At 47.5% G+C, this 19,279-nt stretch overlaps 1 protein-coding gene across 1 annotated transcript in view; it reads left to right on the forward strand.

Moving 5' to 3' along the window:
• LOC140386465 (alpha-tectorin-like) overlaps positions 1-16,949 on the forward strand; it is a 110,784-nt gene extending 93,835 nt beyond the window's left edge. Inside the window, exons 15-20 of the mRNA XM_072468834.1 lie at positions 1,085-1,371; positions 4,197-4,465; positions 5,265-5,384; positions 6,184-6,368; positions 14,945-15,105; positions 16,651-16,949. Of these exons, the coding sequence (XP_072324935.1) occupies positions 1,085-1,371; positions 4,197-4,465; positions 5,265-5,384; positions 6,184-6,368; positions 14,945-15,105; positions 16,651-16,663 (1,035 nt within the window). The 3' untranslated portion in view covers positions 16,664-16,949. The remainder of the gene's footprint in view (positions 1-1,084; positions 1,372-4,196; positions 4,466-5,264; positions 5,385-6,183; positions 6,369-14,944; positions 15,106-16,650) is intronic.
• Positions 16,950-19,279: the final 2,330 nt, after the last annotated feature.

The raw sequence follows: 19,279 nt of genomic DNA on the forward strand, positions 1-19,279 counted from the left end.
AATCGACAGTGTGCTCTCTCCAAGGTCACAATATCGTTGGAAACGTGTCGGGGTCAGAGATATCCGGATACATTCAGCGATATTCTCCATCGGCGGGATCCTCTGATCCGCCGGCATTGCTCGGGGGTTTCCCAACGTCGTGGGGTGGCCACAATGGGAAATCCCATTGGCCGGCTGCAGGAAGGGAGAATCCCGGTGCCTGCGGGGGCGCATGCCGCAGGGAAATGCAGCTGGCAGACCGGAGAGTGCCGGCGGGGGCGCATGCCGCAGGGAAATGCAGCTGGCAGACCGGTGAATCCCGGTGCCTGCGGGGGCGCATGCCGCAGGGAAATGCAGCTGGCAGACCGGAGAATCCCGGTGCCGGCGGGGGCGCATGCCGCAGGGAAATGCAGCTGGCAGACCGGTGAATCCCAGTGCCTGCGGGGGCGCATGCCGCAGGGAAATGCAGCTGGCAGACCGGAGAGTGCCGGCGGGGGCGCATGCCGCAGGGAAATGCAGCTGGCAGACCGGTGAATCCCGGTGCCTGCGGGGGCGCATGCCGCAGGGAAATGCAGCTGGCAGACCGGAGAATCCCGGTGTCTGCGGGGGCACAGGGCGCAGGGAAATGCAGCTGGCAGACCGGTGAATCCCGGTGCCTGCGGGGGCGCATGCCGCAGGGAAATGCAGCTGGCAGACCGGTGAATCCCAGTGCCGGCGGGGGCGCATGCCGCAGGGAAATGCAGCTGGCAAACCAGAGAATCCCGGTGCCTGCGGGGGCGCATGCCGCAGGGAAATGCAGCTGGCAGACCGGAGAGTGCCGGCGGGGGCGCATGCCGCAGGGAAATGCAGCTGGCAGACCGGTGAATCCCGGTGCCTGCGGGGGCGCATGCCGCAGGGAAATGCAGCTGGCAGACCGGAGAATCCCGCCCATTATTTCTTCATAACTATCCTCCACTAACTATAATTTGTTGCAGAAACATTTTCTCCACTGTCATGGGATTAGCTGCAGTTTGGGCAGGAGGTGATGGCCTCTTTGAATTAAGTCTGTTGCAGTTTTCAGAAAAGCACAAGTCAACCGAGGCTGGCCTCACTTTTGTGTTATCAGGTCAATGGAACAACTGTTTTGACCCCCCACAATATCCCCTCTTTGGCCACAATCTCCCACGTGGATGGTTTTATTGTGGTCGACGCAGTGAACAATGTCGAGGTGCATTACGATGGACGGAGCACTGTGCTGGTGAGAGTCGGGCCAGAGTACGCCAACAGATTGTGTGGGATGTGTGGGAATTTTAATGGCAATCTGATGGATGACAAGGTCCTGCCCACAGGTCAAAGAGCGAGGAGCGACAATGAATTTGGAAATTCTTGGAAAACAGAAAACAGTGATTTGAGGTAAGAGTTTGGCGTGCACCAGTAGATACCCAATTCTCAGGGATCAAGGGATGTTTGAGCACACTCATCGGAGGCTGTGACCTACCTGTTAGCTTGAAGAGTGCTTTGGGCTAAACATTCCCACAGCCATCGCATCAGATCTAAGCTCTGCAGTCCCGCCACATCCAGTAGTAAATGGCGGTGGACAATTGAACAACTCAATGGCGGAGGAGGCTTCCCAAATATCGGCAACCTCAATATTCCGCCAGGGTCACCCAGCTCCTCACCTCATTACAGCCTTGATTCAAACATGGACAAAAGAGCTGAACTCCAGAGGTGAGGCGAGAGTGACTGCCCTTGACAAGAAGGCAGCATTTGACCAAGTATGAAATCAAGACGCCCCAGTAAAACTGGAGTCAATGGGAATCAGGGGGAAAATTCTCCGCTGGTTGGAGTCATACCTGGCACGAAGGAAGGTGGTTGTGGTGCTTAGAGGTCAATCATCTCAGTTCCATGACATCACTGCAGGAGTTCCTCAGGGGCGTGTTCTAGGTCCAATCACCTTCAGCTGCTTCATCAATGACCTTCCTTCATCGTAAGGTCATAAGTGAGGACGTCCGTGCAATGGGCAGCACCATTCGTGACTCCTCAGAAACAGTCCATGTCCAAATGCAGCAAGACCTGGATAATATCCAGGTTTGGGCTGGACAGTGGTGCATAATATTTGCGCAACACAAGTGCCAGGCAATGACCATCTCAATCAGAGAGAATCAAATGATCGTCCCTTGACATTCAATGTATTACCATCGCTAAATCCCCCACTATCAACATCCTGGGGATTAGAACTGGACGAACCATATAAATACTGTGGCCACAAAGCAGGTCACAGGCTGGCAATCCTGTGGCGAGTAACTCAACTACTGACCCCCCAAAGCCTGTCCAACATTTATTTGTAAGGCACAATCAGGAGTATAATGGAATACTTTCCCAATTGTCTGGATGAGTGCAGCTCCAACAATACTCAAGAAGGACAGTATCATAGAATTTACAGAGCAGAAGGAGGCCATTCAGCCCATCGAGTCTGCACCGGCTCTTGGAAAGAGCACCCTACCCAAGGTCAACACCGCCACCCTATCCCCATAACCCAGTAACCCCACCCAACACTAAGGGCAATTTTGGACATTAAGGGCAATTTATCATGGCCAATCCACCTAACCTGCACATCTTTGGACTGTGGGAGGAAACCGGAGCCCCCGGAGGAAACCCACGCATACACGGGGAGGATGTGCAGACTCCGCACAGACAGTGACCCAAGCCAGAATCGAACCTGGGACCCTGGAGCTGTGAAGCAATTGTGCTATCCACAAGGCTACCGTGCTTATCATCCAAGACAAAGCAGCCCAGTACATTGGCACCCCTTCCACAAACATTCAAACCCTCCACCACAAAGCAGTAGCAGCCATGTGTACCATCTACAAGATACACAAGGCTCCTTAGGCAGCGCCTTCCAAACTTGTGACTACTACCATCTGGAAGGACACGAGCAGCAGATAGGTGGAATCCCACCACCGAGAGATTCCCCTCCAAGTCACTCACCACCCTGACTTGGAAATAAATTGGCTGTTCCTTCACTGGCGGTAGGTCAGAATCCTGGAACTCCCTCCCTAACAGCACTGTGGGTGTACCTACACCACAGGAACTGCAGAGGTTCAAGTAGGCAGCTCACCACCACCTTCTCAAGGGGCAATTAGGGATGGGCAACAAATGCTGGCCCAGCCGGCGACATCCACATCCCGTAAATGAGTAAAAAAAGGGCAGGACTTCCATTGCCATTGGACAACATGTCACCAAAACCCGAGGTGAGTTCTTTGGCTGCAATATTCGGTTAGAAGAGCAACAAACCTAATTGGATTCTTTCCTCATACTTGACTGAGAGCAGGATACAGGACCACAGTTTAGTTCGTCAAATCCTAAAAAAGCTGGGTGGCCCCAATAATAAACCAAACAATCCTGTGTTTGTCAAACACTCCCAGGACAGGTACAGCACGGGGTTAGATACAGAGTAAATCGCCCTCTACACTGTCTCCATCAAACATTCCCAGGACAAGTACAGCACGGGATGAGATACAGAGTAAGGCTCCCTCAGTACAGTCCCCATCAAACACTCCCAGGACATGTACAGCACGGGGTTAGATACAGAGTAAAGCTCCCTCTACACTGTCCCTGTCAAACAGTCTCAGGACAGGTACAATACCGGGTCAGATACATAGTGAAGCTCCCTCTATACTTACCCCATCAAACACTCCCAGGACAGGTATAGCACAGGGTTAGATACAGAGTAAAGCTCCCTCTGCACTGTCCCGATCCAACAAACAGGACAGGTACGGCACGGGATTAGATACTGAGTAAATCTCCCTCTGCACTGTCCCCATCAAACACTCCTTGGTCATGTACAGCACGGGGTTAGATATAGAGTAAAGCTCCCTCTACACTGTTCCCATCAAACATTTCCAGTGCAGGTACAGCACAGGGTTAGATATAGAGTAAAGCTCCCTCTACACTGTCCCCATCAAAAACTCCCAGGACAGGTACAACACGGGGTTAAATACAGAGTAATATTGCCTCTAAATTGAGCATCTAATCTTTGCAGTGAGCCGCAGACACTGTGGGAATGGTGAACACTGTGTTCAGGTATTGTCCTTGTTGATGGTGCTGGAGATACTCGTTATTAGTAACAGTTGGTAAATGTTACATTTCCGAGAAAGTGTAAGTGTCTGAATGAGAGTGTGATAAATGCCGCGACATTTTGTTTATTGTCATCTTGTTTATTGGATTTCTCTTTGTAGATGTGAAGATGACAATAGAAATGTGGAAGTCGATGGTTCCCGGACTGCCCAGTTTCAATCGCTCTGTTCAATAATCCTCAATCAGACTGGACCCTTTGCTGTTTGTCACCTGCACCTGGATCCCATGAATTATTACACAGCTTGTGTGTATGATCTGTATCTATACGGGACAAACAACCTGATGCTGTGTGGAGCCATCAAAGCTTATGAAAAGGCTTGCAATGTTCAAGGGGTGTCAATCCCCTCCTGGCAGGCCAGCCAAAACTGTCGTAAGGATACATTTTGCGACTTGATATTCATAGAATCATAGCACCCCCTACAGTGCAGAAGGAGGCAATTTGGCCCATTGGGTCTACACTAACCCTCTGAAAGAGCACCCTGCCTTGTTCCACACTCCCGCCCTATCCCTGTAACCCCAGCTAACCTGCACATGGATTGTGGGAGGAAACCGGAGCACCTGGGGGAAACCCACGCAGACACGGGGAGAACGTGCAAACTCCACACAGATAGTCACCCAGGCCAGAATCAAACTCGGATCCCTGGTACTGTGAGGCAGTAGTGCTAACCACTGTGCCACCATGCCACCAGAGGATTCCAAAATTTTGACCAAACGACAGTGAAGGAACGGCCAATATATTTCCAAGTCAGGATTGTGTGTGACCTGGAACAGAACCTCCATTATCCATTGCCCATTTGTCAGCAATTAAAGCTCTCAACCTGCAGCAGGAGGCACAATGTCTTGGTTAATATTAATTGCACAATTCCAATTAAAATTTGTGTTTGGCCAATGGCGAGAGCCCTCTTGCCTGATCTGTTTGAATGAGCGCACTGGCGAGTGGATGGATTGTGTAACAATAAGACCATAAGACATAGGAGCGGAAGTAAGGCCATTCGGCCCATCGAGTCCACTCCACCATTCAATCATGGCTGATTTCAACTCCATTTACCCACTCTCTCTCCATAGCCCTTAATTCCTCGAGAAATCAAGAATTTATCAACTTCTGTCTTAAAGACACTCAACGTCCCGGCCTCCACCGCCGTAACAATACAGATTGTTCTTTATTCCAGCCTCACAGCACCCATGTGAAGAGCAGTTGTGTCGGGGGCATGAGTGGTGCGGAGAACAAAGAGGGGTTTTCGGATGTTTTTGTGAGGATGGAAGTGGCACCACGCAGGACAAGATCTACGGTAAGAATATTGCAACAAACATGGCCTGTAAACCGCTCTCACTTTTATTGCTACAGCAGGTTTTTTATACAATAAATGGGTAAACTTTCCCATGTCCATGGGTTAATACAATGGACAAAAATCCTGCCACAGGTCATTTAACAACATATCAAACTCTGCATTAAATCTTATTGTTTTATTTTTATTTATTTGCGGGATGTCGGAGCCATGGCTGGCACAGCATTTATTGCCCAACCCTAATTGCTCCTTTAGAAGGTGGTGGTGAGCTGCTTTCTTGAACCTATCCCTGTGGTATAGGTACATCCACAGTGCTGTTAGGGAGACAGTTCCAAGATTTTGTCCCAGCGACAGCGAAGGAACAGCCGATATATTTTCAAGTCGGGATGGAGTGCGGCTTGGGGTAAAACTTCCACCATCCCTTGTCCAATATTTTAGTGCATATTTTTAAAATTAGAATGATGATAAAAAGGGGTAGCAGTTGACATAGTACCTCGTCACCCAAAGGTGCAATTTGTCGGCCATGGAGGCACCGAATTTGGAAGTTGCTTTCAAATTCTATGACAACTTTTCTGCCTCCTCCAATGTCAAACAGTGACTTCAATCACATTGTGCCATTCTGTTCAAGATGTTCCTGTCCGTGTGAGATCGGTAATTAATTCTTGTTCCATCCTCACCATCACTCTGGTCTGGTCTGCCCTCTGTCTCAGCCAAGGGAAACCCGCCTGCCATGTGGACAAAATTATTACAGATCACGGCTCCAATTTGTAATTTGTTGATGGCAATTGTGTTCTGATTACAGACTACAGACTGACGTGTAACGGCAACAACAGTGAAATCTCGTTATCGCGCTGCTTGTTGTTCAATGATGGCTGGCATTCCCGTTACTTCCATCTCAATGACCCCAGTTGTGTCGGACAAGTCACCAATGGAAGGCTGGTCTTTCACTTTGATTCAAGCAGGCGATTTTGCGGCTCCAATCTCAAGGTATCTATGTGGGCAGCTGCTCAGAGTGAAAAGTGGAGACTTTGTAAAAACATTTTGTCTATTACTCGCATATCGGGTAAAGTGAAACCAGTCTTCCAAAACTCCAGAATCAAAGCGCAGGCTGTCCTTGTGTCACTTCCTTCTCAATTCGTACATTTATTTCACCAGTCAGACAAGATGCAAGAAATGTTTTTCTGAACCTTTTCAGGACTGATTTGCAGAGAATATTCATGTTGAAAGCCTTTCAGTCAGAGAGTTTAACCTTAACGCCAGTTCGTCATCTTGCAATGACGCTGCAATTTCACTCCGGAAGCATCGCCCAAAATGAACCAATGAGATCCCGTTGGGTGGGAACAGGGAGCTGGAGTCACAGGCAGATGGAGAATGCACTTCTGGAATACTGTGAACACTATTGGTCACATCTGGAATAATGTGAACAGTGTTGGTCACACCTGGAATACTGTGAACAGTTCTGGTCCCATTATCTAAGGAAAGATATACTGACATTGGAGGCAGTCCACAGAAGGTTCAGTGGATCGATCCCAGGTATGGAGAGATGAGGAGAGATTACGTAGGTTGGGCCTGTACTCATTGGAGTTTAGAAAAATGAGAGGCAACCTTATTGAGCCATATCGTGTACCTGGGGGCTTAACAGGATAGTTGCTGAGAGGATGTCTCCTCCCCTTGTGGGAGAGTCTAGGACCAGAGGGTATAATCTCAGAGTAGCCCATTTAAGGTAGAGATGAAGAGGAATTTCTCCCTCTTCTGATGATACGGGGTAAACAGGTTTAGGACAGAGATTAGGAGAAATTTCTTCACCCAGAGATTGGTTGTCCGTGAAATTTGTTACCACAGGAAGTAGTTGACTCTAAAACATTGTGTGTTTTCAAGAAGCAGTTAGATTTAGCTCTTGGGACGAAGGGGATCAAAGGATGTGGGGGGAAAGCGGGATTTGGCTATTGAGATGGGTGATCAGCCATGATAATGATTGGCGGAGAAGCCTCGAAAGGTCTCCTCCCACTCCTATTTTCTATATTTCTGTGCAGAGGTTGGGTCGCTAATTATGTTCAAGGCTGTGATAGACAGATATTTAATCAGTAAGGGCATCAAGGCTTGTGGGGATAAGGCAGGAAAGTTCAGTTGAGGATTATCACATCAGATTAGTCATGGTCTTACTGAATGGTGGAGCAGACTCGATGGGCCTAGTGGCCTACTTCCGCTCCTACATCTTATGCTGATGGGATCATGGGGATGGGGGTGGAAAAGTTTCGGCGAGGAGCTGAAGGAAATTAGCATCAGTAGAGAAATGATTTTGTGGCGATTAATGGGATTAAAGGCAGACAAATCTCCAAGGCCTGATAATCTTCATTCCAGAGTATTTACAGAAGTGGCCCTAGAAATAGTGGATCCATTGGTGGTCATTTTCCAAACTTATTTGGACTGTGGAATGGTTCCTACAGATTGGAGAGTATAGACCAGTGAGCGTAACGTCAGTAGTAGGGAAGTTCCTGGAATCCATTATCGAGGATTTCCTCATGCAGGATTTGGAAAGCAGTGCTATAATCAGACAAAGTCAGCATGGATTTACCAAAGGGAAATCATGCTCGACAAATCTACTAGAATTCTTTAAAGATCGAACAAGTAGAGTTGACCAGGGAGACCCGGTGGATGTGGTTTCTTTAGACTTTCAGAAGGCTTTCGACAAGGTCTCACATAATAGGTTACCAAGTAAAGTTAAAATGTGTGGGATTGCGGGTAGTGCCTTTATATGGATAGAAAGCTAGTTAGCAGACAGGAAGCAGAAAGTTGGAATAAATGGTTTCTTTTCCGATTGGCAGGCAGTGACGAGTGGGGTACCGCAGGGATGAGAGGCAAATTCTCCATCGCCCCGCCGGGTCGGAGAATCCCCAGGGGGCAGCGCGAATTCCGCCCTGACGCCGGCTGCCGTATTCCCTGGCGCTGTTTTTCGGGCAGGGACGGGATTCACGCCGTGCCAGTCGGGGGCCATTTGCGACGGCCCCCCCGGCATTTCTGCGGGCCCCGATGGGCCGAGCAGCCGTCCATTTTTGGCCAATCCCGCCGACGTGGGTTATGTATGGTCCCACACGGCGGAACCTGGTAGGTAAGTCGGCTGGGTCGGTCCTCGGGGGTGCGCGAGGGGATCCAACCCCGGGGTGTGGGGGGGGGGGCATGGTGGCCTGGCCTCCGATCGGGGCCCACAGATCTGCGGGCGGGTCTCTGCCGTCGGGGCACTCCTTCCTTCTGCGCCGGCCCCTGTAGGGCTCCGCCATGGCTGGCATGGAGGAGCGAACCCCCCATGCATGCAGCAAAACATGTCGGCAGTTCCGCGCATGGGCGAGATCACGCCGGCCGTTTGGCGCATGCGCGAACTCGCACAGTCCCTTCGGTGCCGGCTGCAGCGGCACCAACCCCTCCGGTGTCCACCTAGCCCCTGAGACAGGTGAGAATTCCTTACCTTGGGGGCCCGTTGACGCCGGAGTCATTGGCGCCGGTTTTCCTGCCAGCGTGGGGACTTAGTCCCCAGAAAGGAAAATACACCTGTTCACATTATATATTGATGTTTTGGACGAGTGAACTAAATGTATTATCTACCTTTTCCCAAAGGTAGGGGAGTCTAAAACTAGAGGGCATAGGTTTAAGGTGAGAGGGGAGAGATTCAGAAGGGCCCAGAGGGGCAATTTCTTCACTCAGAGGGTAGTGTGTGTCTGGAATGGGCTGCCAGAGGTAGTAGTAGAGGCGGGTACAATTGTGTCTTTTAAAAAACATTTAGATAGTTACATGGGTAAGATGGGTATAGAGGGTTATGGGCCAAGTGCGGGCAACTGGGACTAGCTTAATGGTAAAAACTGGGCGGCATGGACTGGTTGGGCCGAAGGGCCTGTTTCCATGCTGTAAACTTCTATGATTCTATGATCCAAATTTGCAGATGATACAAAGTTGGGTGGGAGGATGAGCTGTGAGGAGGATGCACAGATGTCCTACAGTGGGTAAATCTTTTAGGACTGAGATGAGGGGAAATTTCTTCACCCAGAGAGTGGTAAATCTGTGGAATTCACTACCACAAAAAGTAGTTGAGGCCAAAATGTTGTGTAATTTCAAGTAGGAATTGGATTTAGCTCTTAAGGCTAAAGAGATCCAGGGATATGGGGGGAAGGTGGGATCAGGGTACTGAACTTGATAATCAGCCATAATCATAATGAATGACAGAGCAGGCTCGAAGGGCCGAATGGCCTCCTGCTGCTGTTATTTTCAGTGTATGTATATGTTTCTATAAATGAATGGAAAGGGATGGAGGGTATAACAACAGACCATCGATGCTCTCTGCACCTGATTTACGCTCCTCGTGAGGCAAATTTCCACAGCCTCCTTGTTGCTCCAAGATGGGCCACTTATATTGTTCAGCTCACTGTCCTCCATCTGACCTTGTGGGGGGTGTAATGATAATGAAGCCTTTCCCTGGGAGGGGGAAACCACACCCCTTTAGCTTCTTAAACCATAAGACCATAAGACATAGGAGCGGAAGTAAGGCCATTCGGCCCATCGAGTCCACTCCACCATTCAATGATGGCTGATTTCAACTCCATTTACCCGCTCTCTCCATAGCCCTTAATTCCTTAAGAAATCAAGAATTTATCAACTTCTGTCTTAAAGACACTCAACGTCCCAGCCTCCACCGCCCTCTGTGGCAATGCATTCCACAGACCCACCACTCTCTGGCTGAAGAAATTTCTCCTCATCTCTGTTCTAAAGTGACTCCCTTTTATTCTAAGGCTGTGCCCCCGGGTCCTAGTCTCCCCTGCTAATGGAAACAACTTCCCTACATCCACCCTATCTAAGCCATGCATTATCTTGTAAGCTTCTATTAGATCTCCCCTCAACCTCCTAAACTCCAATGAATATAATCCCAGGATCCTCAGACGTTCATTGTATGTTAGGCCTACCATTCCTGGGATCATCCGTGTGAATCTCCGCTGGACCCGCTCCAGTGCCAGTATGTCCTTCCTGAGGTGTGGGGCCCAAAATTGTTCACAGTATTCTAAATGGGGCCTAACTAATGCTTTATAAAGCTTCAGAAGTACATCCCTGCTTTTATATTCCAAGCCTCTTGAGATAAATGACAACATTGCATTTGCTTTCTTAATTACGGACTCAACCTGCAAGTTTACCTTTAGAGAATCCTGGACTAGGACTCCCAAGTCCCTTTGCACTTCAGCATTATGAATTTTGTCACCGTTTAGAAAATAGTCCATGCCTCTATTCTTTTTTCCAAAGTGCAAGACCTCGCACTTGCCCACGTTGAATTTCATTAGCCATTTCTTGGACCACTCTCCTAAACTGTCTAAATCTTTCTGCAGCCTCCCCACCTCCTCCATACTACCTGCCCCTCCACCTATCTTTGTATCATCGGCAAACTTAGCCAGAATGCCCTCAGTCCCGTCATCTAGATCGTTAATATATAAAGAGAACAGCTGTGGCCCCAACACTGAACCCTGCGGGACACCACTCGTCACCGGTTGCCATTCCGAAAAAGAACCTTTTATCCCAACTCTCTGCCTTCTGCCTGACAGCCAATCGTCAATCCATGTTAGTACCTTGCCTCGAATACCATGGGCCCTTATTTTACTCAGCAGTCTCCCGTGAGGCACCTTATCAAAGGCCTTTTGGAAGTCAAGATAGATAACATCCATTGGCTCTCCTTGGTCTAATCTATTTGTTATCTCTTCAAAGAACTCTAACAGGTCTGTCAGGCACGACCTCCCCTTACTAAACCCATGCTGACTTGTCCTAATCCGACCCTGCACTTCCAAGAATTTAGAAATCTCATCCTTAACAATGGATTCTAGAATCTTGCCAACAACCGAGGTTAGGCTAATTGGCCTATGATTTTCCATCTTTTTCCTTGTTCCCTTCTTGAACAGGGGGGTTACAACAGCGATTTTCCAATCCTCTGGGACTTTCCCTGACTCCAGTGACTTTTGAAAGATCATAACTAACGCCTCCACTATTTCTTCAGCTATCACCTTTAGAACTCTAGGATGTAGCCCACCTGGGCCCGGAGATTTATCAATTTTTAGATCTCTTAGTTTCTCTAGCACTTTCTCCTTTGTGATGGCTACCATATTCAACTCTGCCCCCTGACTCTCTGGAATTGTTGGGATATTACTCATGTCTTCTACTGTGAAGACTGACGTAAAGTACTTAATCAGTTCCTCAGCTATTTCCTTGTCTCCCATCACAAAATTACCAGCGTCATTTTGGAGCGGCCCAATGTCAACTTTTGCCTCCCGTTTGTTTTTAATGTATTTAAAGAAACTTTAACTATCATTCCTAATGTTGCTGGCTAGCCTACCTTCAAATTTGATCCTCTCTTTCCTTATCTCTCTCTTTGTTTTTGTTTTGTTTTTGTAGCCTTCCAAATCTTCTGACTTCCCACTACTCTTTGCCACATTATAGGCTTTCTCTTTTGCTTTGATGCATTCCCTAACTTCCTTTGTCAGCCATGGCTGCTTAATCCCCCCTCTGATAACCTTTCTTTTCTTTGGGATGAACCTCTGTACTGTGTCCTCAATTACTCCCAGAAACTCCTGCCATTGCTGTTCTACTGTCTTTCCCACTAGGCTCTGCTCCCAGTTGATTTTCATCAGTTCCTCCCTCATGCCCCTGTAGTTACCTTTATTTAACTGTAACACCTTTACATCTGATTCTACCTTCTTTCTTTCAAATTGGAGATTGAATTCTACCATATTATGATCACTGCCTCCTAAGTGCTCCCTTACTTTAAGATCTTTAATCAAGTCTGGCTCATTACATAACACTAAGTCCAGAATGGCCTGTTCCCTCGTGAGCTCCATCACAAGCTGTTCCAAAAGCCCTCCTGTAAACATTCAATGAATTCCCTTTCCTTCGGTCCACTGGCAGTATTATTTACCCAGTACACCTGCATATTAAAGTCCCCCATGATCACTGTGACCTTGCCTTTCTGACATGCACTTTCTATTTTGTGGCGCATTTTGTGCCCCTGGTCCTGACCACTGTTAGGAGGCCTGTACATAACTCCCATTATGGTTTTTTTGCCTTTGTGGTTCCTCAACTCTACCCACACAGACTCCACATCATCTGACCCTATGTCGTTTAGTGCTATTGATTTAATTTCATTCCTAATTAACAAGGCAACCCCGCCCCCTCTGCCCACCTCTCTGTCTTTTCGATAGGTTGTGAATCCCTGGATGTTTAAATGCCAGTCCTGAACCCCCTGCAACCATGTCTCTGTGATGCCTACCACATAATACCTGCCAGTCACAATCTGGGCCACAGCTCATCTACCTTGTTCCGTACACTGCGCGCATTTAAATATAGCACCATTAATTCTCTATTGACCGTCCCTTTTTGTTTTCTTAGTGTGGTGGACCTTGGTTTACTGAGCCTTTCCATACACTGTGTCATATTTTGTGGGATGGGGACTATCGTAACCACTCTTGAGTTTGTCTGTTTGTGTTTTTTTGTATTCCTAAGCAGCTACGCTCCCCGCTGATTACTTCACCTCTTGGTTCCCTGACTTTCCCTTCCCCCCCAATCTTTAGTTTAAAGTCCTATTGACCACCCTATTTACTCTTTTCGCCAGAACACTGGTCCCAGCTCGGTTCAGGTGGAGACCATCCCAACGGTATAGGTCCCCCCTGTCCCAAAACTGATGCCAGTGTCCCATGAAAAGGAACCCCTCATTCCCACACCACTCTTTCAGCCACGTGTTAACTTCCCTTATTCTTGCCTCCCTATGCCAATTTGCACGTGGGTCGGGCAGTAATCCGGAGATTATGACCCTTGAGGACCTGTTTTTTAATTTGAATCCTAGCTCTTTATAATCTCTAAACAGGTCCTCTTTCCTAGACTTGCCTATGTTGTTGATACCGACATGGACCACAACAACTGGATCCTCCCCCTCCCTCTCCAGTATCCTTTCAAGCCGGTCAGCGATGTCCTGCACCCTTGCACCGGGCAGGCAACATACCATGCGGGACTCTTTATCCTGCTCACAAAGGATACTATCTATCCCCCTGATAATAGAATCCCCTACAACTACAACTTGCCTATTTACTCCCTCCCCTTGAATGGCCTGCTGAACCATGGTGCCTTGGTCAGCTGACTCCTCCTTCCTGCAACCCTGTTCGCCATCCACAGGGAGCAAGTGCCTCATACCTGTTGGACAGAGTCAAGGGCTGAGGCTCCTGAGTTCCTGACTGCTGGTTCCCTTTACCTACCTGACTTGCAGTCACACCCTGCTGTCCCTGGCCACTGGCAGGATTTAAACTACTTACTCTGACAGGTGTGACTGCCTCCTGAAACACAGTGTCCAGGTAAGTCTCCCCCTCCCGGATGTGCCGCAGTGTTTGAAGCTCAGACACCAGCTCATCAACTCTGAGCCGGAGCTCTTCGAGCAGCCAACACTTACTGCAGATGTGGTCGCTGCAGCTCGCAATGGGATCTGCCAGCTCCCACATCAAGCAGCTCAAGCACATCACCTGACCAGCCATCACTAATTAATTAGTTTAATTTAAGTTTATGGTGGGGGCAGCTTCAGCCAATCAGACACTACCCTGCACTTTTAACTGAAAAACAGCACAATTAGATTAACCACTTACCTTTCCTGGTTACCTTACTGCACCAAACTACCAAATTCTCACTGTCTGTATCTCTCTCACTCCGGTTGTGTCTCCTTGACCTGCGCAATGCTAATAATATAAATATAATAATGCTAATAATAATATAATATGGCACTTACCTCACACCAATGGATCTTATTATTAGGTTAGAGGAGGAGGGTGGGTGGGAGACACTACACGTGTAGTGCCTCGGGTATCCTCGCCACCAGAATTTATTGGTTTGGGGGCCTTCCCAGAAGTCCGCGGGTCAAAAAAAATAAAACAGAAAAGTGTTTTTTAAAGGAAAAACTTACCTCCCAGAAATGCCTTGCGCACCGCTCCCGCCGAAATCCAACAGCCTGCTCCTGTGGAGGTAAGTGTTTTTTAAAGGAAAAACTTACCTCCCAGAAATGCCTTGCGCACTGCTCCCGCGGAAATCCAACGGCCTGCTCCTGTGAAGGGAAGTGTTTTTTAAAGGAAAAACTTACCTCCCAGAAATGCCTTGTGCACCATCTGAGGGAATTGATGACAGCTGACATAGTTACATAGAAAAACAGTGCAGAAGGAGGCCATTTGACCCATCGAGTCTGCACCAACCCACTTAAGCCCTCACTTCTACCCTATCCCCGTAACTCAATAACCTCTCCTAACATTTTTGGTCACGAAGGGCAATTTATCATGACCAATCCACCTACCTGCACGTCTTTGGACTGTGGGAAGAAACCGGAGCACCCGGAGGAAACCCACGCAGACACGGGGAGAACGTGAAGATTCCGCACAGACAGTGACCCAGCGGGGAATCGAACCTGGGACCCTGGCGCTGTGAAGCCACAGTGCTATCCACTTGTGCTACCGTGCTGACTTTTTTCCGATGCTCGTTCACCTGATTGATGAATGTTATTTTTTTATATTTAGGTGAACAATACCCACTTTAATCATTCAAACACTATTCGAGCGTCGATTATTGAAGGTTATGGGATTGTCTCTCGCAATCGGACCATTTCTTTAGAATTCTCATGCGCGCTCCCTCTGACTACGAACATATCCTTTTTTGCCTCGGACAATGTGCTGCAAAGGTAAGGACTTTACCATCTTTAATCCACAAACAAATCACCTAAATGTTGATAGGTACCCCATTATGTAAGAGCAGCATGAAATCAGATAACTTTCCCCCATTAGGGTGGATAATACAGACTGGAGGCAGAATCCCATCTAACCAGGTGGACTTGTCTTCAGCCAGCTCACACTAGGCTTGAGCAGCCAGTCCCCATTACATGCTGCAGGAATGATATCACTCCGCCAGATATCAGCTGTAAATGGTGCTTTCCTCCTTGACAATGGAAAACATCAAATCAAATTTGCAAGGCTGAGATAGACAGGTTTTTAATCAGTCAGGGAATAGAGGGTTATAGGGATAAGGTGGGAAAGTGGGAGTTGAGGGTTATCAGATGGGATTGTTCATGATCTCATTGAATGGCAGAGCGGACTTTTGACATATTGTTGATTCTAACTACCTGAGGATTAAAGAACACGTATGTAGCACGTGTGAGCACGGTCTCCCTATATCCATGGGTAAATTGATTGGACACATGTTCATCACTTTGATCCTTCTGGTGCGAATCGCTTTTCTGCCTGCATGAGTGACGACTGCATTGATTCACTAGAAACATTGCCCAAATTGTATGTTTCTCCCGTCTCTTCCTCCATTACCCTCCGGTCCACCCTTCTAAACATCGCTGCTCTTCTGACGTCTGCTGTTCCAACTTGATCTGACTTCTACCGACTGGTTGTGAACATTAAAGCAAATTGGGTTTGTTGTGAGTTTCATGGGTCAGATATAGGATTATGGTATCAGATAGTCATGATCTCATTGAATGGCAGAACAGACTCGATGAGCCGCCTTGTGTACTTCTACTCCAATGTCTTATGGCCTTATGGAATATTTATTACAAATATCTTGGCGAAAAGAAAACAAAGCAAGGTGTCACAGTGGTTAGCATTGCTGCCTCACAGTGCCAGGGACCTGGATTGATTCCGGCCTCGGGTGACTTGCTGTGGAGTTTGCACATTCCCCCGCGTCTATGTGGGCTTTCCCCGGGTGCTTCAATTTCCCCTCTCAGTCCAAAGATGTGCACGTTAAGTGGATTGGCTGTGGTAAAATTACCCTTTGGTGTCCAATGTTGTGCTGGTTGGGTGGGGATCAGGGGATGGGCCAGTGGGAGGGTGAGGGGGTTGTGCCTAGATAGAGTGCTCGTTCAGAGGGTTGGTGCAGACTCGATGGGCCAAAAGGCCTCTTGCACGGCAGGGATTCTATGATTCCTGTTTTTGTCACCCAAATGGACAAACTCACATGTATCCAGATTAAAGTGGATGTTGGATCATTCGAGACTGGAGTAGCGACATTTTTGATCAACGAGGGTTGATGGGAGGGAAGTGGGGAGGGTGCAGAGGGGAAATGATGCTGAAGCTACAATCCCCTCCACTGGCGACAAGAATCGAGGGGCCGAATAACCTTCCCCTGCTGATACTTCATGTATTCTCCAGTTAATTAATCATCTGTGTTGTTATGGTGACTTTCTCTCTGCGCAGCTCCTAACATTTCACTTTCCTCTCCTCTGCAGCGGAGGTTTCTGATTCCAGCCAACAGATTTCAATCTCTACAGTTACAATCATCTGCTTTTTCCTGAGTGCCCTATTACTGCAGTAACGTTGCTGCAATGCCATTGGCTTCTTTGCGAATAAACCAAAACTGCATGTCGTTACGATCAACTACTGCAACAATCATTAATGCAACAATCCACTTTGTTTTCATATTGATATAATCGTTAAAAAGGCTTGTGGTTTCAAACATGGTATAAACTTTATTGTGATTTCCTCTCGAATAATTATTCTCCTCAATAAATATAATTCAACCAGAGAATTGTGTCTTCGTTTTATGAATTAACACTCAGATTACAGACATTTCAACTTACTTTCAATGTTATTCGCTGGAAATGATTGATTTTCAAACTCATCACATTCAACAGAAAACTAGGTCAGAGTCAATGCTTCTCGCAACAGAAATACAAGGTGATATTGGTAGGATGGGAATAAAAGTAATGAATGAAAATCAATGTCTGTCATTGTGATTTTGTTTCCATTTTGGTCGTAAATAACAGAAATTATTTTGTTTTGTAAAAAATATACTTTAATCGTCATGTATCTGAAAGAGCATTACAAACATTTCAAAATGGCCGTTACACAAAGTGCAATTATATTCAGGTTTTCTACATAAGTCACGTTGCTCTCTGAAGTGCTTCGATACAGTCAAAGGAACATTACAGACAATTCAAAATGGTCATTACAAATGGTGCAAAAGTATCTATGTTATCTACCCAGATCAATTTGCACTCTGAGGTTCTTCAATACAATTGTGATATGTGTGATATTCACCGTATACATTCAATGCGAGTCCTACTTTGATTTGTTTAAATTTTATTATTGTCACATGTACCGAGATACAATGAGAAGTATTGTTCTGCGTCCAGTTCAGACTGATCATTCCATACATGATAAAAATCATAGGACATACATAAATACACATAGGCACAGGCAACAGGTGAAGCATGCGGAGTGTAGTACCACTCAGGAGAGATGTGTGAAGAGATCAGTTCAGTCCATAAGAGGGTCATACAGGAATCTGGTAACAGCGGGGAAGAAGCTGCTTTTGAATCTGTTGGTGCGTGTTCTCAGACTTTTCTATCTCCTGTCCGATGGAAGAAGTTGGAAGTGTGAATTACCAGGGTGGGGGGGATCTTTGATTATGCTGCCTGTTTTCCCAAGGCAGCGGGAGGTGCAAACAGAGTCAAAGGATGGGAGGCAAGTTCACGTGATGGACTGGACTGTGTTCACAACTCTCTGTAGTTGCTTATGGTCTTGGGCCGGGCAGTTGGCTCAAGGGGGTTCTGTACAGTTCCCCTCCCCTCACTTCACTATGTCTGAAAGGGCTTAGACAGCGACTTTCACCCATTGTGTCTCTGTGGCGGCCGCCCCAAGCTTTAGTGCTTCCCTCAGCACGTAGTCATGGGCTTTGGAATGTGCCATTCTACCGCACTCACCCGAGGACAATTCTTTGCGCTGGAAGACCAACACTTCGGGAACACCAAACAGCGTCTTTCACCGAGTTGATGATTCTCCAGCAACAGCTGATGTTTATCTCGGTGTGTGTCTCTGGGAACAGCCTGTAGAGCACTGTTAGAGAGATCTATGTGTACAGGTCCACAGGCCACTGAAAGGGGCAACACAGGTGGCGAAGGTAGTCAAGAAGGCATATGGCATGCTTGCCTTCATTGGCTGGGGCATTGAGTATAAGAATTGGCAAGTCATGTTGCAGCTGTATAGAACCTTAGGCCACACTTGGAGTATAGTGTTCAATTTTGGTCGCCACACTACCAGGAGGATGTGGAGGCTTTAGAGAGGGTGCAGAAGAGATTTACCAGGATGTTGCCTGGTATGGAGGGCATTAGCTATGAGGAGGGTTGAATAAACTCGGTTTGTTCTCACTGGAACGATGGAGGTTGAGGGGCGACCTGATCGAGGTCTATAAAATTATGAGGGGCATAGACAGAGCGGATAGTCAGAGGCTTTTCCCCAGGGTAGAGGGGTCAATTACTAGGGGGCATAGGTTTAAGGTGTGAGGGGCAAGGTTTAGAGTAGATGTACGAGGCAAGTATTTTACACAGATGGTAGTGGGTGCCTGGAACTCGCTACCGGAGGAGGTGGTGGAAGCAGGGACGATAGTGACATTTAAGGGGCATCTTGACAAATACATGAATAGGATGGGAATAGAGGGATACCGACCCAGGAAGTGTAGAAGATTGTAGTTTAGTCGGCAGCATGGTTGGCACGGGCTTGGAGGGCCGAAGGGCCAGTTCCTGTGCTGTACTTTTCTTTGTTCTTTGTAGCACAGAGTCCCACATCACGGAGCTGCTTGGGATGAACCTCAACAAAAACCAACTCTCTCTCCAGACTTTCTTTGCAAAAGCACATTCCACAAGGAAGTGGACAATTGTCTCCTCCCCACTACAGCCACCTTGAGGGCAATGTGCAGGTGGTGAGAGACTCTGGGCGTGTAGGAAGGATTTGTCGGGTGGGCCTTTCTCACCACCAGCCAAACTATGTATTGTCGCGTGTTTGAACGTTCTGGTGAAAAACTGGAATTTTTTTTTTTATTATTCAATTCTTAAAGTTACAAAGGCAGACAGGCCATTC

Source organism: Scyliorhinus torazame, chromosome 12 (genome assembly GCF_047496885.1).
Source record: "Scyliorhinus torazame isolate Kashiwa2021f chromosome 12, sScyTor2.1, whole genome shotgun sequence".
NCBI classification, from domain to species: Eukaryota; Metazoa; Chordata; class Chondrichthyes; order Carcharhiniformes; family Scyliorhinidae; genus Scyliorhinus; species Scyliorhinus torazame.